Consider the following 25530-nt stretch of genomic DNA (forward strand, 5'->3'; position numbering starts at 1 on the left):
GTGCTATCCATCATCTGACTCAAGAGGGGGGTTACATCAATGTGGGCCAACAAATATGGCCTGACCTGATTGAGGATGTAACATCACACCCGAGGTGAGCGAGAAAGGACAGAAAGGGCTGCAGAGAGGAGCAGGGATTATTGCATAACAGGCCGGTCGTGGCTCAGGGGCACATGAACCTTCATGAGAAAGTAGAGCAAGTAAGAATGTTTATGTACTCCTGACCTGATACAAGAGAGTCCAATTGTTTCAACACAGCGACCTGTGAATCCAACAAAGGAATGACAATTGGTTAACAACGGGCCTGGTTAACCACTAAATGTATTAATGAATACAAATTAGGTGAGAGTATATAGAATAGGTATCCATAGGTATCTCTATCTGAGTTTGGGCAGGGAAGTGTTACTGCAACGTCAAAATACAGACAGACCACAGGGACTCTGTTTACACTGGTGAAATTTAACGTAGCTGGGAACAACAAGAAAAAACTATATTAATCCCTGGTGATGCGGGATTCAGGCACTGCCCATTGTTCCGATGGCCAATTATTCTGAAACCCCAACTGTCTGAAAAATGTTCCATTGGACTGTAAGCCAATTTTTAGATGGCCCATTTTCCAAAAAGAAATGTTCATGGCTCTAAAGGCCCATTGCTCCAAAAATACACAATCTCCCTGCAGTTGGGTTAGGGTGAACCCTAATGACTCAGGTGATAGGAGCATGGTGAAAAAAATTCTCATGATTTTACATTGCTGAATTTTAACGTAGCATGGAACAACAAAACTGAACAAACCCCTGATCCAGTGAGATTCAGGGACTGCCCATTGCTCCAATGGCCAATTATTACAAAATCCTGAGTGTCCAAAAAATTTCCAATTGGACTGAAAGCCCATTTATCCAACTGCATGTTATCCTAAAACATACTCTAATTGCTCTAAAGGCCCACTGTTCCAAAAATGCAAACTGTCCCTGCAGTTGGGTTGGGGTTAGGTTAGGGTTAATCCTAATGAATTGTTTCATAGGAGCATGATGAAGTAAAACTCTCATGATTTTACATTGGTGAAAGTCAACATAGCCAGGAACAAGAAGACTATACAGTACTAACCACTGGTCATGTGGGATTCAGGGATTGCCCATTGTTCAGATGGCCAATTATTCTGAAACCCCAAATGTCCAAAAAATGTCCCATTGGACTGATAGTCCATTTGCCCAGTGGCTCGTTATCCCCAAAACAAACTGTCATTACTCTAAAGGCCCATTTCTCCTAAAATAAACACTCCCTGCATGATTTACACTGGAGAAACTTAACGTAGCTGGGAATGAGACAAAACTGTACTAAACACTGGCCATGTGGGATTCAGGAATTCAGGAATTGCCCATTGCTCCAATGGCCAATTATTCTAAAATCCAGAATGCATTTGTCCAATGGCTCGTTATGACTGTGGGATCCTGTGTTGTCATACCATTCCACACTGATGGAAAGCAGTCATCTCAACAGAGCTACCAGAGTAAATACAACATTCGCTGACATATTATTACCTTATAAAAGTGATATGTGTTGAGTTGTGTTTCTGTCCACCCAGTGAGTCAAAGTTTTTTTACTCTCCTTTTAGCTCTGTTTTGGTCCCCACACATTCCTGAGATGTCTGGTCCTTTAGCTGTTAAATGCTACACTTTGTTCACCTAGACAAAGCTAGTTTCTACAATATAATAAGCTGAAAGATGCACTGAAGACTCCATAGAGCTAAGAGGAACTGTACAGTTGTGATAAGATTATACAGTTGTCACTGCAAGTGACCCCCTTCACATTACTCACAAGTATTTGCCTGATGGAATATAATGTCCAAACAAAATATAAAAACAAAAAGAAACACAAAAAGTACATTGGCAAGGAAGAGGATAATATTCTTTGAAAAAAACATTAAATTTAAAAGATTTGTTGTTGTCATTGATGAAAAAAAAAAAAAAATTCTCTCGACAGGTTGAGCCAACCTTGAAAAGTGCAGCGATGTGGTTTCCTCATAAAACCCCCCACAATTGTTCTGTTTTTTTCTTGCAAATTTCTGACTTTAATGTCAGAGAATTTCTTCTTCTTCTTATCTTAAATTTAGGACTTTTAAATCTCAGATAATATTTAAGTTTTGTCCTGTAAATTAGTGACTCTAATCTTGGAATTTTTTTCTCTGAACCTCTAACCTACAATGGCCAATGGCGTCAATACACTGTTGTAAATTTCTACATGTGTATGTTCTGTTTTTCTCTTCTACCCTACATTAACTGAAAAAAGTAAGTAAATTACTCCTTTTCCCAGTTTATCTGCATTTATCACAAACAGGTAAATGCAGAATATAACATGCAGTGAGTTGTTATCAAGACTCACCAGGTGTGAGAAACTGCAAACACTGTAATTGTTTAGCTGATAAAAAACACACATTCATATTCACTTGTAAAAAATCAGCCAACGGCACAATTAACCCAAACAACACATTCAATTTTAATTCAGAAAGTTGAATTAATGTCGCAAAACAGAAATGCAAAGTTGAGTTTTGACTGAATAAGTACAATCCTGTAAAGTACATTAAACAGTTAAAAGCAAGCACATACTGTGATTCATGGACATACACACTGCACTACAATAGTTAAGGACATATGAGATATATTCATTACTGAACATGAGCCATTTTGAAATATGATGCCATATATGGAGTTAATAGCCTATAGTAAGGTATCCTCCCTTCACCTAAGGGCCTTTCTTATTCACAGTAATAGACAACAGCACTTATGTGACTAAAAGGTAGTCAAGAGGTTGAAGCCGGATCACTTCGTTTTTAAGGCCCTGGCTGGTTAAAATTGCAAAGTTAGTTGCTTAATGTTTGAGCACCAAAACTAACACAACTACACACTGCCAATCGTACGTTCTCATAATAAAATCATAGCAAGTTTTAGAGCAGTTGTAAACATGGAATGTTTCAAACTCAAAGAGTATAACAGTCATTTGGTGTTTAAAGGTTTCAAAGTGCCTGAATAGTACAGCAATAAGCCTCAGATCTGCAGAGAAAACAGAAAACTGCTAGAAAAAAAGGGGGAAAGTGACAGTCTAATAAACAGATTAAATAGGCAAACTGGATAAGATGGCACAGATCCTTTTTTTCACAATGACGGCCTCAAAATGAGTATTTCTTTATAAAAATCAAGGATTCTTTCATGCACAAGGGGTTATGCACAATGTATAGTGATGTCACAAGTTCACACTGTTACTTTTATCTGTGCATGTTTCATTTTTAGAGAAAGTTAGGCTGAAATTTTTACAATCATTTTTAAGAAAAATGCAAACTAAAAGAGTAAAGAAAGAGACAGCTAGGGCCCCGTTTAGAGGATCTATAGCGCACAGTCTAGTGCATAGCACAAGTGCATTTAGGGTGTGTCCAACTCCAGAGTGCAGAATGTGGGTGCAAAGTAAGGCGCAAAGAGGTTATATTTAGTCTCTTAATTCATAATAGGTGTGTTTTGGGCGTAACATGAATTAAACCAATCAGAGTGTCATTTCCCGTTCCCTTTAAGAGTTAGGTGGGTCTGTCTCTGGCAGATTGTTATTTAAAATTGCAGATTCAGCAGGTTGGAGGAGCGAATGGGGAAATGACCCACTTGTAGTGATGTAGGCTCTGTGTTTAATCAGCATGCTGGGTCAACGTTCTGATTAATAGTGGATGAGTTGCAGGTGGGTGAAACAGAGTGAAGCGTCTCCTCATTGTAGTATGTGCATTTATGCATGAGGTACAGCAGCATAACTGCTGTGACATCACTGCACGCACTGAAACGTTACTATGTTGATTACAGAAAGCAACCTTTGTGATCATTAAAGTAAATCGCTCAACACAAAATAAAGAAATCACCTGGAAAGCTTGCACTGCTCGACATCATTTAAAAGATGATTTAATGCTTAGAGAGGCTGCTTTTAGTCATTTACACTTTTCCATGTGTGCAGTGATGACACCTCTGCGAATATTGCTCATATTTAAACATCACAACTAAACACTGTAGTTATAAACTTGACAAACTCTCCAGAAGAAACAGGTAATCATATTTTGCCAGCTCTGATGGAAGTCAGGACTTATACATCTGCTTAACTCAAAACAGTTTTACTGTATGAACTTCAGCTGTTTGTGCGACCTTTTGAATGTGTAGAAGAACACAGAACATTAACTAAAATGAGATCCTGACCGATTATGTCAGATTTGAACAATGACCGGAGTTAAGTTGTTGTGCCTCACGCCTCGTATTTCACCGAACTGCAACCCATCCAATCCTCTTTTAATCAGAATATTCATCAGGAGTCCAACGACTGTTTTGTTAGGAAAATTCACCTTCTGATATTGAAAGTAAACTTCAGTTGTGCATTGGATTCTACTAAGGTAGGTATTGAAAGTTTGTTGTATAACGGGAATAACTAGCTAACCTGCTCAAAGAAACGCTACCGAAAACCAAAATTCAGTGTCAACCTACTATACTACATCCTAACACTGGCAAACGAAATTCTCAATATCTTAAAAATAAAAATCCAATCAACATTTGAATTCTTTGTCTCTGTCTATCTGACTGTCTATAATAAGACAGAGTTGGGAACAATCTACAGGGCAATCGTTAGAGATATTATTTATGGCTGTGACAGGATGACGAAATATAAAGCAGGAGATGTGGAAATGGACCTCCACTCTTTCCATTTGTCTTCAAGTGATGGACGGCACAGTTTTCTCATCCACCGACAGGATATCATTATCTCGGCTGCTCGTTATCAGCACCACACAAACTACAACAACTGTTTCCTGAAGCAAGCCTGATGAAAGTAAGAGGTGAAAGCTGAGAGCTTAAATCTGATTGGACCAATGATTGAGGGGGCTTGTTTATGGATGCTGTGATAATTAGAGAGTGAGGAACTCTCCCTTCCACGGCGCAGCTCTTTTCAGACCGAGGTCTGCGGCCTTCTACATCTCATCAGATAACAGTTCAGAGAAACAAAAGTCACCACTGAACCTTCATGTGACCCTTTACTCATCTTTGTTTGAGCTGAAGCTTTGGCCACAGCTTCAGACTTCTTTGGTGTAACTGCTGTCTCACTGAAAGGCAAAGAGGAATACATTCCTTGACCTGCAGCAGGCAAGTGAAAAGATTAGGTGGGGGTTACACTGGCCTTAAGATAAGTTGTGAGCGGTATTACCATCAGCTTCTTTCCGCGTAATAATCAAAAGGAAAGCAACAAGAGTTCAGGTGTTCCCTACAAAAGAGTGCATGGCGTCTTGTCTTTGAAAGGGTTCTCTGAAGCGGGGATGCCCATGAGCAGCGGGTCATTCTTGGCATGTTCTCCACAGTAGCGCATCAGGTCTGATGAAGCCTTGGACACCTGCAAAGACACAGCGAACACACTGATCCACCGTGGCATACATGTAGCAGAAGTGGAACACTCAGAGCGGCGTAGAAGACTATGAATATAAAGGTACCTTTATCCTCTCGATGCTGGCCTCTATCCTCAGCTGCTGCACCGTCCGCCTGGCCTGAGCTATGCTACTGTGGCTTTGCATTTTTGATGACATTGCAGTCTTTGGACAGCTGTGCTCAAACCTGGATTGGGAGAAAAAAATACACCTAATGTATTTACATTAATTAGAGTCAAGATACAGCTAGTATTTGCACAAAAGAAACCAACAAAGCTACAGTATAATAAATCTATTCAAATGTTCCTGTGGGATTTCAGAAGCACAAAGGTCAGGCTTCTGGTAAAAATCCTACTGAAACTATCACCATCTTTATACAGAGCCAACAATATTTTTTTACCCTATCAGCAGCTTGGATTTGACATAGTTATTGGTGTCATATTGGTAACCAGTAACTTATTTGGATATCTAACCTGGTTAGATATCTAAATAAAGGTGATACACCAGCCCTTGAAACGGTCACAGTTTTGTTTGGCTTGGGCACAAAAACTACTTGGCTAAATTTAGGAAAAGATGGCTTAAAATAAGTAATAAGTAATGTCAGTTAATATAAGTCAATATTGACCTTTGTTTTTACACAGGACACAAACTGTAATTTCCTAGCTAAAGTCCTGTCTGTGTTTGACCTGTTCATTCACACTGAACTCTTCCATAGACAGACGTAGTCATTCTTTATACTATGTCATCAAACTTTCAGAGCGGGCAAGTGCTGATTAGGTTTTGGGTTTCATAAGAAATATGAGAAATACTGCTGTAAATCATTTCTGCAAAACATGTCAGACAGCAGAGAACAGAGACGCAAGTCTGAACCACAGAGACGTCACGTCACTGTGAGAGCAGGTAACATTGAGCATCACTGTTCCTCCACATTAATCAAAACCACAACACTCTTCATATGAAACAGAGCAGCACATCATCTTATTGCAAAAATACTAGTATTTTAAGCTGTTTTAAAGTTTGTTCACAGATTCTCATTTAGGCTACAGGATCTCAAGAAAGACTGACACATTGCATTGTCTTGTATTGCATTGCATCGTATCGTGACAGCACTGAATTGTATCCGCTGTGAGGGAAAACTTGTATATTGGTAGGTTGCTGTTGAGAGCACTGGCATCAAGGTGGTGATGGTGCTAGATGAAAAGTCAGAGCATCACCAAATTAATTATCCTGTGAGAGACATGAATACCTGTCCCATATATACCTGATAACATGCCACTGACAAAATTGATCAAAGCTGCATCTTTAGTAACTTAGACTGAGATTACTGAATGAGCAGCTTTGCACAATATTGCAGAAATGATATGAAGTGAAGTTACTGCAGCAGTGCAACTTCCCAGCAGTGACTTAATCTGGAATTGACTCAATGTGCGTAAAAGCTGTGGCCCAACCTAACGGACTCCTGTTTCACAATTCCCACTTCCAGGATACAATGGTTTACTTTTACGTCACTGCCTGAACTACTTGGGGGAGCGGCTGCACAGTTGCGACTTGTTTTATGCAAAAGAATGATTACTTAGGAGAATCAGTAACAACTTCTAGTGCAAGAAGAACACCATGTGTTCAAGTAACACAGTACATACACTGTAAATATGCTGTTGAGCAATGAATGAGCATTTCTCTCTCTACCCAGCAATTGTTCAGCACTGATAACTTGCAGCCCTTGTTCCTTGAACAGATAAAGAAAACACAGCAGAGAGTGGCTCAGTGGGACTGACAAAAATAATGTTTGACATGTGGTGTGGTTAATGTTTGCTCTGTGCTCTGGTGCAGGATATTACAGTGAGGGGGACACGCTGAAACGGAAGGGAGATGAAACATGGACTGCAGCACCGAGTACAGAAGGGGGGACGAGAGCATGCATCCCTTTAATCCCCCCACACACTCCCTTCCGCTTCCTACACAGGAAGCAGTATCGCCAGTTACCCTCCAAGGTATAAGTGATAAAATATGGGGTGGAGGATTTAAAAATAGAAGCTACACAGAGGCCAATAACGAAGGAAACTTAACACATAGCTGCTGAGGGACTATTTGAAACTTTCCTAAAGAAAGCATGACATTAAAAGCACCATTGCACTTTTTTTTACCCCCCCACAGACTAGTTTACACATGCTGCTTTCGTAGTTTTGGCTTCTTGACCTGTGCACTCATTGTTCCTGGGAACTTAACACTCAACACTCGCAGCTCTCTTGTCAACACAGCTGTAATTCTGAAGCCCTCAGCTGCACCGGCCAGGCATGAGTGGACGCAGGGAAAACGGAGAGCTACGTCACGGGGGGGAGGGTGCGGGTCGCTGATCCTCACCCCCCCTCACCCGTCTGCACGGACGCTGTGTGACGCCAGCAGCTACTATAGAGCTCTATAGGATTGGAAGGAGGCACTAGAGGTGTAATGAGCAGTAAAAGACCTTAACAAGGCTAAGTGTTCTCTGTTTTACTGCTCCATTGTTGTGTCTGTGGTTGCACTATTGTCTTGAAAGTGGCACTAGTGGCCTGAGAGCAGTTGATCAGAGCTGATATACACTCCACTTTTACGTCAGTGCAAAATCAAAGCTACAGTGCCATTTGATTTTTAAGATGCAATATTGTTTGCTTACATACTATTGCTGCATTGCATTTAACCCAAGAAAAATGTAATCGCACATGCAATGTGAGCAAAGTCTTGTGCGTTCATCTATACCTGCTCTGATATAACAGGATAATAAAGTATTTCAAGTTGTCGTAAATATCCGGAGGTGATGTTTTGCAAGTCACAAGTAAGTCTCAAGTCTTTGCACTCGAGTCCCAAGTCAAGACAGGCATGTCCCATGTCCTAAACGTTTCAGTTTCTCATCCTCGCATTTTAACACAACAAATTCTCAACTTTTTGTTTTTAGTGCAACTTCTCATGTAAAATGACGTTGGAAGTCATTGCATCTCAGTCTGTATTTTTTGACTGGTACATTTTGCATACTGCAGTTCAGCTTTTGTTGATCATGGCACAGTTTTTGTACGCAAACAAAATTATCATTGGTTTAATTTTTTTCCAACTGGAGCTCAGTAACATACCCTGAGTTCTTTGGGTGCTGTTGGAATGGTTCAAACAAAGTAGATCTGGGGAATAATCATTGATTTGCTGAGAACGAATAGCATTTGCATTAGTCAGTTGAGGAAATGAACTGATTCATGGCACACTTTTTAAATAAAATTGTTTTTAATCTTCAGGCTCAGGGAAAGGCAGGGTTTCTCAAAGTAAAGGTGCTCAAGAGGACAAATGTGACAGCGGTGTGATGGTGTAATTTTCTTATTCTTATTGCTACTACCAGGTTACCGGGCCTATTCACACATTTCTCTTTCACCATGTTTTCAATGAGTGGGAGAACCTACTGTATCTGTTTATGAGACTATGTATGATCATATGTAACATTATTACAATTTAATTCAAATAGCTGCAATAACTTTAATAGCATTTGAATGTGCTGCCCTTATGACAGCAACAGCTGGTTGGTCTGACTCACAGGATGTAGACACTGGGTATAAGCCTGCCACTGGATGCTTGTTTCAGGCCACATCATGGCATGAGCTGCCAGTTCTCAAGAAACAATAACAAGCTCCGAGCTCGCAACCTACAAGCTGAAAATGAAAACAAGGTAGCCGCTGCTACTGTTTCTTTTTTTTTGCCATGGCTCCCCTTGTGTTGTGCAAATGTTCCACCAAAACAATTCCCCGGCCAGACACTATTTTGCAAGGGAACTGTCGCTGCATCCTGAGCCTAGCACCGCCCAGCATGATTTTGATTGGTTTAGAGACATACAATTTGACCAATGATCAATTGCGCATTGATCATGTGTGGAACCAGACCTTTCTGCAGAGCTGAAATTTTGTTTCTCACAATCGTCTTTGCCTTATGAGAAATAAATGAAAATTCATTTCTAATAAATAATTACTGCAACTGTGTGATCAAATTTGTGACTTGAGTCTGACTCCAGTGTTAGTGTTCACATTGCAGCTTTTACCAGAACTGATGTAAAAAAAAAAAAAAAAAAATGAGTGGGACAGATGAGTAAATACTCAATCCATAGAAATAAAGCCGCCAAAGCATCTTCCAGCAGAAGTCACAGAACTGGGCCCTGTGGAGACTCTTCCCCTCAGGCCAGCGGTGCCAGATGTGGCTTGTCGTCTGCAGTAGTCGGTGTATAGCAGAGGTGAACGAGTTTAGAACACACACTTGCATCAGGATTAGTTCATCCCCCTGGTGTGGGCGCACACACAGACTCTGCTGTCTGATCCGGTGAGGTCCTAAGCCTCAAATGTGCTGAATTTCAAGTAATCCTCTGTTTTAGGGAAATGTAGTGGCCAGTTTTACAGTAACCCTGCTGCTCCTGAGGGATTATAACATTCTTACAGACTTTATGAACTTTTAATGGGCCTCATCAGTGAGAATTTTCTGTGAGGCTGTCAGTATTTATAGATACAGTAGATTCTGGCATTTGCAATGGAAAAATATCTCCCTGAGCTGTCAAATAAATATTATAAATTATTGGAATAATTAAATATTTTGGGAAATAAGATAATTCACTTTCCTTAGGGTCCACATAGAAGCAATAACAATGAAAATGGACCATTTAAAATCACATAATATCAATGAAACAGGAAAAGGCAAAACATCAGAAAATAAGCAAAATGACTCTAGATAGGAAAAAATGAGACAATGGAAATGTACAATGAAAAACAAAACAAATTTGGCAGAAATACACGGTAACAAAAAGAAAACAAACATATTCAAAATTGTTCCAGGATAGCAATAACTAAGGTAACATATGTGAAGATCCAGTTATTCTGCTTTAGTGACTTCTTGAAATAAAATCTACTCGTGGTCTGTCTGATGTTGAGCATATTATGAACACAAAAGGCTCTATAAAGTTCTCACCATACAGTTTGTTCGTTTGTGACCTGTGCTCACTTGATGTGTATCATAGTCCATAGGTGTGGACTTTAACACCAATGTCTCGTGACTTTACTTGAGTCCTCTGACTTAAAAAAAAACACTTGCTACCTTCCCCCAAACCCACAGATGAAAAGTGTGTTATTTAAAGTCTGCCACAAATAAATTCATCTCCTTTCATTTCCCGAATCACCTAACATTAATGCTAGTCATTCTCTTCAAATCAATAGTGTATTTGCCACAATCCTCAAATCTGCTGTGTTTGAACCAATCTGACAACATCCAATCAAGTCACAGGAGACAACCATGAATAACTCCAGTTGGGAAAAATGTATACCAAAAGATAATTTAATATGCATACAAAACTTATGCAGTGGTCAACAAAAAACAAATAGCAGCATGCAAAACATACAGGTCAAAAAATACAGACGGTGACGCAACAACTTCCGACTTTAATTGTCGTTTGAAATTGCACAGAGAATGGTAAGTTGAAGTTGCTAACGTAGCCTAGTTAGCAAGCTAATTCTGAGCTCCTGTTAACTTAAAGATACTATACTTTGTCTCAGTGTCAAACACCAGACACTAGACATGTCCAGACATGTTTGAGCCACCAGCGCCAGAGGACGGTGACAGAATTGTTGCAAATGAAGTGAGCTAAAGTGAACTGCTGGGCTGATTTGGACTGAGAGAGTCACTTAAGATACGTTTGTAACTTACCATTATGGAGGGTGAGGTGGTGTTGGTTATGTGTCGGTTTGTGGGGCTTATATAGCGTTGGGGGACCATGATTCTGGCACGTCACCGAGCCATGTTTCAGGTCCACCTCACAGAAATTGTTTGGAAGAAAAACTCCTTTTTCCTTTTACACAGACTTTAAGAGCTGTTACATTATAACTCGTTTAGGAATCAAAGTTTGGGACTTGGCCTTGACTTGGGACTTCCCCATCTGGACTTTGAGACTTACTTACAAAACATTTACTTTGTCCCATCTCTGTTAAAACCATGACAAAAAACAACACTAGTTTTTCACAAAATAAGTGTGGTGTATTATTTCAAATGACATTTTGCATGAAAAACACAAGACAAGATTTTAATTTAAGAGTTAGTCATGATGCATGTCACACACTGTCATAATGAAGAACTCATCTGGCTGCCCTGGTTTGTGCAATATTTTTTTTTTTTTGAGTTCTCTCAGCAGCACTTGATGAAATAACTGGGCACTAGTCCAAGTGTGACCAAACAACATTAATCGTAACAGAACATGGAACATACATAGAACATTTCAATGAGGTTGCAATGCCCTTTCCCATCAAGGAGACAATTTATTCCGATCAGATCAAGACAGTAAATTGTGCAACACCTGATAATCAGGTTCTATAATGACCTGCTTAACTGATATTCCACCATCAGACAAGTTGAGTACAATGGCATTAGCAAGAATATTCTTATTACCAAACCAAGCACATTTAGTTCTGACAGTGTTCAGTACTATTTGTTCCTTCTCTTAATGCAATGCAACTCAACATGTAGATTATCTCAGCTCTACTAATGTTGGTGAAGCACGGCATGAAATTGAGGTAAAGCAATATATTAGTGGTTTTAGGGAACGTATTACCTTGCGAGGCAGCTGGATTTGCGAGATCACGCAAGAATCCGTCTTGCCAAGCTTCAAGTTATCCGTTTGTGTCCACACCAAAAGTGGCGCAGCCAATCAGTGTCCTAGGAGGGGCAGCTAAAGGCACGGTTTTAGGTTTGATGGCAGAAAGAAGCGTCCATTGGAGCGACTCATCTCAAACAAACAACGGGGGCTCCTGAAGAGCTTAGCGTAGATACTGTGATAGCATCAGTCATATCAGAACTGGAAAGTATTTCTTCATTGAAAGAAGTGCAAAGAACAGGACTGAAGGCTTTTCTCCATAGAAAAGATGTTTTTTTTTTCTCTCCCAACCTGCTTAGATGTAGTAGACAGATAATTCATCCAGTCACCTGCCAGGTGTTATTTAAAACACATACATACACATAGTTCTGTGTAAACCATCTGACGTGCCAGGTTAATGTACACTGGTGCAGCAACAAGTCTGGGACAACATCACAATATTGCAGCATACTTGGATAGCAGCATGAATCTTCACTGGGATGCTAGTCTAAGCCAACTCACGCTACAAATACAATATTAACAGCCGGGAAGTAGGACCTTCCAAGGGGCAAGTGAATGCAGCATATGTGTACACTGAATTTGAAACCACAGCCTTAGCTGGTTAGCTTAGCACACCGTAAAGGCTGGAAGCAAGAGGAAAGAACTAGCCCGGCTCTATCCAAAGGTTAAAAAATCTGCATAGCAGCCGCTCTGCAGCTCACTAATTAACACATTTTATCTAATTTGTTGAATGCCTGCAAAAACCAAACTGTAAAATAAAAACTGCAACAAATGGTTGTGGTTTTACAGGCCAGACTAGCTGTTTTCCCCTGTTTCCAGCCTGCGAAGCTACTCCAACCTCTTTTAGATGTAGCAAACAGATGTGAAAGTGGCATCAATCTTCTAATCTAACTCTCAGCAACAAAGTAAATAAGTATATCTCAAATTAATGCTAGTATGTCACCAACTGTTTCTCAAGTGAGCACTTGTAGCATAACCTCAATTTTATGCAAAAACTGCATAAGAAACAAACTATTGCCTAAATGTTGTACCATTTTATTTTAGAATGAGTACTTTGGTAAAACAAATGTACATTTCAAAAGAGTCTTAATTTCAGTAAAACAAACACGCAGGGAAATTTGTCACTTCGGGGTGTGTAATTCTTTGTGTGCGCGCTGTGCCTTTTAAATCCCTCCAGCCAAAAGAATGTCTGCAATGCCTTCAGCTGTGGTGCGCCTGTCTGCATCCAGCATGTGTACTTCTGTGTGCTGAATGTAAACATGTGGCACACTGAAAGCATTGATAAAAAATATATTTGAAGTCTTGCAGCGGAGTGACTTCTTTGATGTGGCTGTGGGGCTTTACACAGGTGGGCTCCCACAGTGCCAGCAGAGAGGTTCTGCAGAGTTTATGACAGCAGGTTTTGCACCGCGGTGAGTAACTCTACGATGTGCTTGGATCTGCTGCCAGGACAAATACACTAATAACTTACTACATCAGAGTCAGATCAACGGCATAACAAATCTAAATGTGCATTTGTGTCCTGAACAGTGGGACAATACTCATAGAGTCTGCACATGCATCTCTGTGGAATCCCTTGGTGATGTTGCCAAGAATTTTCTAATATCAGTATAGACTACAGTATAACAAATGTATGCAGAGTATGCCATACAGTTGCTTGCTTCCTGTGATTGGTTTGAATGGTGTTTGCACCAGAAATGAACTGAGCCATAGTTCACTTGATAGTGGTTCGAGACTACTTCAACCCTTCAAGGCGGTCAAGGTATTCACAGCGACCCAAACGAGCCACACGAAGGAGTAAATATTCCAGAGTTCGGTTCGACTGGATGAAACAAGGCTGGAGTTGGCTGGCAAGTCAACTGCTAGCTGACCCTGATTGGTTACTTAATTCAGACCAAGACCAGGGCTGCATTCATCCCCAACAAAACATAACAAAATGTATATTTAAATAGAAATGGTGATGCATTGAACACCTTGTTGCGTATGCACTGCAACGCCTTTCAATACAGCGGTGTTTACGTACACATTGCTGCTGATTGGGTAACACCTGTGGCACACCCACCAAACGAGAGGAAGCATATCTCACAGTCTGTTGCACAACAGGTTGAGGAAACGCGCCGTTCAATCCAGAAACCAGAGGAAAACAGTGCACAACCTTTTCAGACTGAGTGTGCCAAAGTTTCTAAAAGAGATTAAATAAGAACACAAATATTATCAATGACATGCAAAAGTCAGAATTAGCTATTTCAATAAAAGTTATAATGATAATATTGCCTTCTGCAGCTTTAACTGATTATTTAAAAAATCAGCAACAATTTGATTACATTTTGTTATTTATAAAGCAAAAAGGCGAAACATTCTTAGCTTCTAGCTTCTCAGATGTGAGTATTTGCTGCTGTTCACTGTTTTACACAATGTCAAACTGAATATGTTCCAGCTCTGGATTGTTTGTCAGACAAAACAAGTAATGAAGACGTCATCCTCAACTCTACAAACTATTTTCTGACATTATTTAAGAGCAAATGATTGATGAATAAGATTAGATTAGTTTGCACAGAACTGACCAGGAACAAAAAAATCCAATATGGATAGTGTTCCATAATTATGCATTATATATGACACATCTCCTGACCTTATTAAAGCATGAACTTCAATAACTCTGCATTTATTACAGTAATAGTGTAATAAAAGGTAGCAAATCGAGGTGCATTTTGCTCACAGATTACAGAAGTGTTATTCAGTGTGTGATAAACAGAAGGCAGGCAGAGCGCTGCAGCCTGAGTGATTAGTTATCAGCTGTCCACTTCCAAAAATGTTGGGCCGTGAGACGCCGAGCAGCTCCATTATCTGTGCGCTACACTGCTAAACTGCCTGGCAACAACAGCGGCAGGCTCCCCAACCCGCTCCTGGACCAGGATCTGTGGCTGCCTCTACAATAAGCTCTGAGGCTTAGGCACATTTGAGAGGCACGGTGACAATGCAGACAGGCTATCAGTATTGTGCCACGCTCACAATTGCTGTTTGGCATTGTGCAGAACAGAGGCACCGGGACAGGAGTCCAGAGCTTTTACAAGTTTAACTGCGCCCTCATGAGCGCTAATCTCAGACAGCCTGATGCTATCAGGGAGCCAGACTGTCCAGTCAAGCGTGCAGAGGAAAGAGACAGCAGCCTCCCAAAGAGACACAGACACACGTTGGAGACAAACTGTATGACTAATGCTATAACCAGGAGTGTTAAGTAACTAAATACAAACACTTTGTCACTGTACTTGCATAGATTTTTCAGGTATCTGTACTTTACTTGAGTATTTATTTTTCTGACAATTTTTACTTTTACTCCCTATACTTGACCACAAATACCTGTACTTTCTACTCCTTACATTTTCAAAACAGGCTTGTAACTTTAAGAAGCAGTATGACAAATACAATGTAAAAAGATGTAACAAGTCAAAAAAGATGTAACAAGATGAAACAGATGTAAGAAAAAAACAAAGACATAACAAGACAAAAAACAATGAAAAGGCGCAACATGACACAAAAGGTGTAACAAGATTTTTTAAAAAGTGTAAAAGACATAAGACAAAAAAGACATAACAAGATAATGAACAACTAACAGGACAGCTACTTTTTGATTTTATACTTTGAGTACATTTCCGAGCCTGTACTTTTTCACTTTTACTTGAGTTCAAACAATACCTCTACTTTAATTAGAGTCTCTTTTTATGCAAGTATGTGTATTTTTTCTTGAGTAAAGAATGTGTGTACTTTTGCCACCTTTGAGTCTGTCACTCAAACCTGTGCAGGGTCATTATCGATTATATGCTCTGATGAAGACAGATTTTACAAGGCGTCCGTCCAACAAGCTTTGAAGACGTACTGTGTGAAGTCAGCCGACATGAAAAGAAGCACAGAAGGTGTTGGTGTTTACGCCGCAGACTAAAACAGGAGATGAAGCTTCCAAGCCGCTGAGTCACAGGCTGAGAGTCTCCATCTCCGCCGTGCACCTTTCACCTGAAGCTCTGCGGCGGCATGCAACATGCCTAGGGTGAGGTCAGCTGTAGGACAACAGATTCTCACTCCAGTTTCTGTCATCCGGTGCTTTTCCTCCCACCTGGGCCCCATGTGCAGAAAAACAGGTTCCTTTGAGTTTGTGCATCTGGTCACACAGCCAGCAGACCGACACAGGCTGTTTAAAAGTTCAAAGCTCTGAGTAACACACTTCTGATTGCCTGAGAAATAAGTTCATCTATGATCCTTCATACACACCCTGCAGTGAGGTACAGTGAATGACAGCCACGGATTAGGGTGCTCTTTGAAGTTGTGGTGACTTTTCTTTCAGCTCTGAACCAGGTGCTGCTCTCCTCTACACGTCGTCATGCATGTGCTCAGAGTTTCTTCCCTCCTCTGCTTTGATTGTTCCCCAGAAAACTGTAGATTTGGCTTTGGGAGACGTTGCTTTGATTTGATACACAGAGACGAGAAATGAGAAGCTGACACAAAGGAAACGCTCCACCGTGGCTGGAGCTAAATATGGAAGGCCAGATGCAATGCATTGTGCTACCAGCTGCTTCAATTAATAAGGAAATGCTGTCATACAGATGAATGTGGGTGGGGGTGAATGTGCACTTCACTTTGAACAAGTTTAATAAAATAAAGAGCTCAGGAAGCACAACTGTTGCTATCATTTTTTTTGTGATCATTACCTCCACTGTTGGTCAGTGTGAATTTTTGCTGTGCTGTTTTTGGCGACTTTTCAACTAGCGCCATCATCAGGTCAAGCTTTCAATTTGTCCAACATGCCTGCACAAAACAAAGATCCATCAGCCTCAGCGGCAATTTGTGTTTGGTTCTAATTAGCAAAAGTTAGCATGCTATACTAACATTGTAATAACAGTATATGTAACCTGCCAAACATTAGCTTGTAAGCATTGAGGCTGTGATGTTAGCATTTAGCTCAGGGCACCACTGTGCTTCTAGCATGGCTCTCTTAGAAATAAAGGTGCTAATTAGAACCATAAAGGCATCTTCAACTTCAACCTAAACACTTTTTGGTTTCTGGTGAAATTTTTTAGAAAGGTTCAACTTGGACAACTTTTAGAGAATTCTACCTGAAACCCAACATCAAGAAAACATCTGTGAAAGGTTTCAACCAGAACCCCCTATGAAAGGTTCTACAGAGAGCCCTTCTTTGGTGTAAGGGTTTCACCTAGAACTCTGTCTGTGGGTTCTATCCGGCACCTTTCCGCCTTCTACAGGTGCTAACAAGAATAAGAAGAACCCATGAAAAACTCTGACTAAAGAGTTCTCCAGGAATTTCAACAATCCTTGAAGAACACTTTTTTTTTCTAAAAAGGAATTCCTTGGATGAAAAAGGTTCTTAACGGAATCCTTAGTCCTAAAAAGAACCTTTGACAAACCATTTCTTCAAAAAAGGGTTCTTCAGAGGCAAATGGTTCTGGGTAGAACTTTAGCCCCTCAGGAAGAACGCTTTTCAAACCCTTACAGAACAGTGTAGAGGGACCACATCAGCTGTCGTCCCGTTCATTAGAGTCAGGGTAGTACATTTAGGCTGCAACGGTCCACAGGAGATACTGGGGGTAAGGAAAAAAAAAAAGTAGCCGTCCTGTGGCAAAAAGTTTGAAAAGAATCAACTTTTAGAGTAACACAAGATGTCTTGCTTCTGTGCCCAAAATATGGAGGGAGGCCAAGTTCATGGACTTGGTTTTTTGGAATGGAGAGATACCCAAAAAACAGCTGATGCCAGCACAGAGGCATAAAAACAAACACTAAGAATTGCAAAGCTACCCACAACAAGGTTATATGGTTATAAAATACTGAAATATTGGAGAGCCATTTACTAACTTCCTGGCATACAAAAGTGCCAAAACTAAACTTTGGTTAATTTCAAATGGAGGTGTTATAATCAATGTCCTGTATCCAATATAATCCAAAATAGGTAACCGATTTCACTCTATCCAGACCCTTATTCAAAAACTGGAGTGAAGAACTTTGGAGCAGTGGGTCTCTAGTGTTATTTCTGTCTTTTCCCACACTGTATTGTCTTCACTTACATATTGGCAACACATTAACAACTCCCATGAAGAGAAGAAACTGTCTCAGCTCCCAAAACAAAGCACATCTTTAAAATGGTTTTACCATTTGGTTTTTGCACATTTTATGTTTTGAATTGGTTAATTATATTTCCTGTACAGAATATAATGTAATTTATCATCTTATCTATCAATCAAGTCTTAATGTTGTTTCCTAATCTCTACAGTGTTAGATTTAGCTAAATGCTGGTTGGGAGAACTTAATAGTGAGCTTCGTCATGATGCTTACCATGAAACATTGATTAGAATTCATTTATCTTTGGGGCGCCCCTACAGCTCAGCTGGTGGAGCATGTGCCCCATGTTCTGAGGCTATCAGTCCTCTGCAGCAACCGCACATTCGACTCCTGCCTGCGGCCCAATTGTTGTGTGTCATCCCCCCCTCTACCCCCTTTCCTGTCATATCCTCTTGATAGGCTGTCACCTATCAAATAAAGGCAAAAAGCCCAAAAAAATTCATTTGGCAACTTTGGCTAATTTCAAAGGCTGGCCTAAAGGTCCTGTATCCAATATGATGATTTTCAACCTTTCAAGACCCTTATTCAAAAACTAGAGTGAAGAACTTTGGAGCAGGAGGTCTGCAGTGTTATTTCTGTCTTTTTCCAGACTATATTATCTTAACTTACATATTGGAAACACCTAAAACCTCTGCTGTCATCGCTTCAAATCCCGCGAAATAGAAGAAACCATCTCGGCTCCAGTGGAACAGCCCACACGGCTCCAGGAAAGAGCCCTCAGGGCACAGTTGAGTGTAACAGTTAATGAGCACTTAGTCAACTCTGTCTGCTCCCTGATCCGACGCAGTGGGAGCCGTCACGCCGCTTGTCTTTGCCTTATCTTGCTGTACACAGTCACTCAAAGACAATAGAGCCATACAGAGTGTCTCCACGAACAGACAGCTCGAGAACTGCCTTTGTGGTTTGGCGTCAGGTAAAAAGTCGCGATTTTGATGGATACTGTGCTGTATCCCACACAAGTGAGCGAGTGCATGCTGCAGTGTGTGCATGTGCGTCTGTGAATGGTTTGTGTGCAAGGTGGGCCAGGCTGCTATTTCCTGTCGAGTGGGAGACATGAAAGCAGTGAGATTTTTACGCCGTTGATATCTCCACACAAATTCACCAAGCTGTCTCCACCCTATCATGGGAGAAAAACTCCCACCACCACCAACAACAACAACAAAAAAAGCCTGCTCTCAGCAGATGACTGCATTCGTTGAAAATCCCCCAAGGAGGGAAAAGTGAGCAGGGTAAAAAAAAAAAAAAAAAAGCCCACTCTCTCCCACCAATACTTCCTGGAGCCCGGGGCCGTCCTGGATCTGCATGGGTCTCCCCGACAACTGAGCTTTGTCTAGACAGAAACCAATGCTCCACTCACCGGATAGGAATTCAGTAAACCCACAGCCCCTCATTCTCACACCACCTTTAGCCTGCCGCTCTCACATGGCACCAAACAGCCAAGTCAAGCGCTCATTGTTACAATAATCCAGCATTTACACTCCAGCTAAATGCGCCACCCTGTCATTCATGGGAATAACAGAAATTGGTGCATTTTGCAAAACAAGGTGCAGTCTGTGCATGAAAATCAGCCCTTTGTACTTGGAACTACGTGGGAATGCAAAGCAGGCTGCAGAAAATTCCTCTCATTCCACCTTAAACTGCAACACACGCTGATCACGTTCTGCTTTTTGCACATCAAGATTCAAAACCGGTAAATATGGGCCACAAGCAGCGCCGTGTGGAAGGCATGGAGAACTTAATGACATGTCAATCCAAGAGGCCAGCACGCTTTTTTGACACGGTCCGTTGCTTAAGGATAAACATCGCTAAGCCCTCCTCCCCACGCTTATCGTTACACACAAAGCTGACGTTTTCACACCATTCATCCAAGGTTACCAACACCCTGTCCTCTCACCTTTTCCCCACTTCTCTACACTTACATGTCTAACTGTCTAACACATACACAGTCATCATTTTACATGCATGCTAAGGTTTCTTTATGTTCTGTCTTTTATTGATTCTGTCCTGAGGGAAGGTTTGTTCTGATGGTTATTAAATTTTCCTGTACATAATTTCTCCTGACTTAAAGGTGCTACATGTAACAATTAGGCCACCTGTCGAATTCATACGCCACACAAATAGGGAGCAGCATATCATCAAAAAGTTAAGCTGCCATTAGCTAGTTAGCTCAGTTAGCTGTGCAACCAATTAGTTGAGTCAAGTCTGTCTGGACTGGAGCTTGGAGCAGAGGGTAAGTGTTGGTGTTCACACCACTAGCACAGGAGCTTTAAGAAGGAGATTTTCAGGTCCGGGCCAGGGGAACCCACTTAGAGCTATAATCGGGCCTGAAAAGTTGAACCCGATTATAGCCTGACCTTTTTCTTAACAAGCTTCCTTCTATACTCTTAACAGTAGGAGGTGGCAATGACACGGACAATATATGGGGGGGAATTGGAAATCGGTAAAGACTAGAATGAGGATGACAAGGACACAACTGGTTCAGGCGGGGACACGAGAGGCGTGAAGTGGGAGAAGAAGCGAGAAGAAGGTCAGGCATCATTCAGTGCCCACCTACTGGGTTAAGACTGGGTCAGCCTTAGGATGCCAGGAGTCAAACTCGGCAAGAAAACCACCTCTGCGAAAATTAAGCCAATATATCTCAAAAACGAGTGTGCCATCTTGTGCTGGTAAAATTATTTGGAGCCAGAGTTTAGAGAGAAGTGATCAGGATTGCGTTTTGAATTGAGTTTGTGGGAGACAGACACACAGAGGGTCGTGTCAGTACAAATTGCAAGACTTTTCCCCTCTAGACCCTCTAGGGAGAGGAGCACACAGATCAGGTCGGATCACCACAAATAAATGAACGTATAGGAAACACTGACACTCAAGCCATATTTTTTTGTTCTTGATTCTGGAATCCTGCACACAGGCATAGATAGAGTGTGGAGTCCACATGTCCAACATGCCTCCTCTTCATGGTCTGCCTTACAAATCTTGCAGTTTATCCTTTTCTTTGTTGCGTTGAGGGTGAAATGTTCCCAGAATATAGCCATTTTGCTATGTTTTGTTTACCTATCACTATTGCGCATGTGCACCTCTCAGCAGAGATGGGAAGGAGCAGGAAGATGGCTCACTTGTTACTTCCATCAGCTCCACATAAACTGTTTAGTTCAGCTGTGCAGTGTTAATTTTGTCACTGATTTCCAAAAATGGCCAAAAATGATGCTACAGGAGTGGTGAACAGCTAAAAAATGATCTGAAACTCATTATAAAGCTCCATAAGAGCTGAGGGGAGCTGCACTCCTGATATATAAGCTGCAGTCTGAGTTAACTAATTTCTGGCAACTAATATTTAATTTTTAATGGGGGTTTCTGAAACATACTTTGCATGCTGCATACTTACTGTGCAGCAAAGTTTAAAGTAACCTTGGAGGACCTTCACCTAAATCTGAGTGGTTATTGTCTTTTCTACCCTCACTGCTAGAAGTATATATAAACCATCTGACATTTTGTATGTGGATAAAACAATAAATTAATCAGGTATACCACAAGGGGAAATGCCTTCCGGTTTTACACAACTAGCAATCAGTTATATTTAGATAAGATGGATGCAAGACTGTAATGTAGCACACCTTTTTTAAAACTTTAACTAAATGCATCCAAAAGTATCAGGATAGTTGTAAAAGGCTGCATAAATATTTTACAAGTGCAACCCCTGTATGAACAGAACAAGAGGCTGACAGGATAGTAAAGGAAAGTGTTGTTGTGGTTTGTGTAGTTGAAGAGGGTGATCTAATCAGCACATGCCCAGCACTGAGGGAAGGTGCTGGTAGGTGATTGGGAGGCTTCTTCACTGCTGCCACCTGACTGCTTATCATGATGGACAAAAGACAGAGAGAGAGACAGAATAAGGGGAGGGCTGGGAAGAAAAACACAGCCTTCTGACCTCAGTAACAGGAATGAGTCTCCCACCCACCCCCCACCCCCGCTCACTGCTCCTTCCTGTGAACTTTGGAGCACCCCAGAGCTGAACGAGCACTAAAACTGCACATAATGAGCAGCCGAGGGGGGAGGCAGAGGCCGTGGAGATGCAAGAGACACTGAGGGTGGACACCGTGTCCGAAGTACCCTTTTAGGGAAGGCTCCACAAGTGGCTGCAACTTTTGTCTCATTACATCTCCCTGTCTGGAAGCCACCTGATTGCACGCCTGCAGTCTTAACGCATTAGTAATCTGCCCTTTGGCCCGACACGTTTTACCAGAGAGCAGCATACACACAGAGCTGAGCGAGCTGAGAGCAATGAAACAGGTATGATTAACTGAGAAAGAATCCCAAACATGCACCTCACCCAGCTGTGCACAAGGGTCACTGCAAAGTACAAAGTGCGCATTTTTAGAGTGAGCACATGGGAAGGCTTCTTGAGTTCTCCTGCTGAATGCAAACACTTGTTTAGGGAGGATATATGGAAAATCCACAAGTTTCACACTTCCTGGTATGAATTTTTTAGGTGGTGTCGCTGTGGATTCAGTTGTCCTGCATTTTGCTGGAAATGCAAGTTCAACTGGTCTGAATAACAGTTGTGTATTTTACAGCACAATACACTTTCACCTTTTACTGGCTGATTCCACCAATCACAGTCTGCGCCACAGCTCTGATCCATCCTCCACATGGCTGCAAGCCCGACCAGCAGCGTTTCAGAAGAGTTTCAGCAGCAGAGTGTTTTGCCCGCCTGATTATATTTACTTGGTCCTCTTCCTTGCTCTTTGTTCTTCTACCATGGATAAGCAGGCTACGCGGTTAAATACTTACTTTGTCTGTCTTTATGATTGTGTGTCAGCAAGGGTTCTTTTATTTTTAAAATTAACCAGATTCTCCCTGTCTTTTCTGTGTTTGACTTCCTGCCAGTTCGATCTGCTCTGTGCTAATTGATGCGCTTCTGGGACGCACCGAGGCGCTGCTGGTGTAATCACAAGCATTGTGTGGAATGGCTGTGATCAGCTCCGGCTGATGCGACGCAGCCGCGCCTGGTGGAATTTAGTCGTTAGACAGAAATGTTGTCTTAAATGTATATTACAGCTATAGTTACAAGTTAATATGCAGATTAAGATGTTGAAACTGATGATGAGATTCTAAAATATGATACCTTCAAGCCGTGCAAGCGGCATGCCATCAATCTCAGTTATACTTTGTGTTCAGTGCTAATTATTATATGTTAGCATGCTAATATGCTAAGCTAAGACGGTGAACATGTTTAAAATGAAACATGCTAAACATCGGCATGTTAACATTGCGATTGCAAGCATGTTAGCTGACACTGGCACTTAGCTCAAAGCAATGTTGTGCACAAACTAACTCACAGAGCCTCTAGCATGGCAGGGCTTTTCTATTGGCACTTTTGGCCATGCTGAGTCAAAGCATTACTACTTTTGTTGCGCCAAGCTGTGCCGAACCACACCTGAGATAGATCTACTCTGGACTGGGGCCAAAACAAGCCCAACCCGCCTCCAAGCGGGCTGCAGTGACAACTTGCCAACCGCGATCCTGTGACCACCCTCCTTTTCACCCCCTCAAATAAGCGTGTTGTGATGCTCAACTCATGTCCATGCAGGAGAGCAGAGAGGAAGAAGATTCTAAAAGCCTGACTGCTTTTATGTTCAGGTAGCTGCTGTATTTCACTGTCATGTTCACTATGAGCCGTATAGAAGTCATCTCATGAAACCAAAAAATTTCCTGGTTTTGCTGCTTCATAATAAAAGCATCTGAATAACACAGTAACACCAGACTTTTATTATGAAGAATTTGTAGGACATTCTTAGTTTATTTGCCGTTTTACAGCTGCTCGACTCTTGCTAAGCTGCTCGTCCTCAATTACAGACACACCTTCAAGCGAGTAGCCCTGTTGCAATGGAAAGGCTAAGCCCTGCTGTGCTGGGCTGACGTGCCAAGCCAAACCGAGACAAGCCGTATGGAAAAGGGGTATTACTTTTGTTGTTAACCACCAAACAGCAGAGGTGGGACCAAGTCTTAAGTCTTGGTACTCAAGTCCCAGGTCAAGACAGGCAAATCCCCAATCAAGTCCCAAGTCTTTAACTTTGATTTTTGAGTCCTAAACAAGTCATAATTTAACAGTGTGTTCCTGCCTGATTGATTTACTTAGCTGTTTAACTAAGTACATGATAACTAAGTATTAGCTCGCTAACTATGTTGGTATTTGCCTTGTCTCGCTTTTCTTTGTGCAACTTCGAATGTCGCACGCAATGTAAAATCTCGGTGTTTAATTTTCTACCCACATTTTTGCATACTGCAATTTGTTTTTTGTCGACCGCTTGATAGCTTTTTGCTCACAAACAAATTGATCTTTTGTTGAATTTTTTTCTAGCTGGAGCTCAGTAACGTATAATTAGCTCTTCAGGGTTCTCTCCTGCAACTCCTGCTGTCAGATTAGCTTAAACAAACAGGGGCACGAAGTGTCGACTTGCTGAGAATGATTAGCTTTAATTTTAGTCGATGAAAGAAATGAATGGAAATTATTTGGTTCGTTGATCACTTTTTTAAATAACATACTTTAAAATTTTTGAGCTCGGAGGAAGTCAGAAGGCTGACATCCAAGTGGAGTCATGAGACTGTTGTTTAAGTTCAAGTCGAACTTGATTTCTTTTTGATTTTGTCAAGTCAAGTCTGAAGTCATCAAATTTGTAAGAAGTTCAAGTCACACTAATGAGCTCTATTCAAACCATTTCATTGTTGATTAATTGTCAATGCATCAGGATTAATAAAATAATAATCTCAAATTATCTGAAAAACACTTTCACATCATGAGGTGCTCCATTGTGGAACATGCCCCGTCACTTTGACTTCAGCTGAGGACCCTTTGTTGCATATCATGATCCTCTCTCTTTCCCCTCGTCTCTACATTGTCATTGGGTAATCTTACATATTATTTTATAAGAGAGTTTTGGTCTCTTCCAGCTCCTGAGGAAAACAGCTAACTGCCTCTCAACACTCCACTATGTTTGGCAGCTAACTTTGTCTGCTATTTTGTGCTGAGCAGGTAGAGCACATGGGATTTTAAAACTTCTGGAGCAGCCGCTGCGGCCAAAAATGATTCTATGCAAGCGGTGAGAGTGAACCAGAAGTAAAGTTGCAGCTGTGCAGCTAAGAAAAATGCTGAACTGAAACTCACTATAAAGTTCCATAGAGTTGAGAGGAGCTGCAGATGAAAGTTATAATTCTTTGTTTAAATATTGTCATTTCATACATTACCAAAAACTATTGATTATTGCTACTAAATGATTTGAGTACTTGTTCAACCACTAGGAATCAATAAAGTTTGATTTCAAAGGAAACAAAAGTAAAACTG

General features: G+C 41.1%; 1 protein-coding gene across 1 annotated transcript in view; it reads right to left on the minus strand.

Moving 5' to 3' along the window:
• Positions 1–3953: 3953 nt before the first annotated feature.
• gng12b (guanine nucleotide binding protein (G protein), gamma 12b) overlaps positions 3954–25530 on the minus strand; it is a 42302-nt gene continuing 20725 nt past the window's right edge. The window contains exons 3-4 of the mRNA XM_084722483.1: positions 5495–5615; positions 3954–5397 (exon numbers count right to left, since the gene is read on the minus strand). Coding sequence (XP_084578609.1) covers positions 5272–5397; positions 5495–5587 — 219 coding nt within the window. The 5' untranslated portion in view covers positions 5588–5615 and the 3' untranslated portion in view covers positions 3954–5271. The remainder of the gene's footprint in view (positions 5398–5494; positions 5616–25530) is intronic.

Source organism: Lutjanus erythropterus, chromosome 7 (assembly GCF_056507025.1).
Source record: "Lutjanus erythropterus isolate fLutEry1 chromosome 7, fLutEry1.hap2, whole genome shotgun sequence".
NCBI classification, from domain to species: domain Eukaryota; kingdom Metazoa; phylum Chordata; class Actinopteri; order Lutjaniformes; family Lutjanidae; genus Lutjanus; species Lutjanus erythropterus.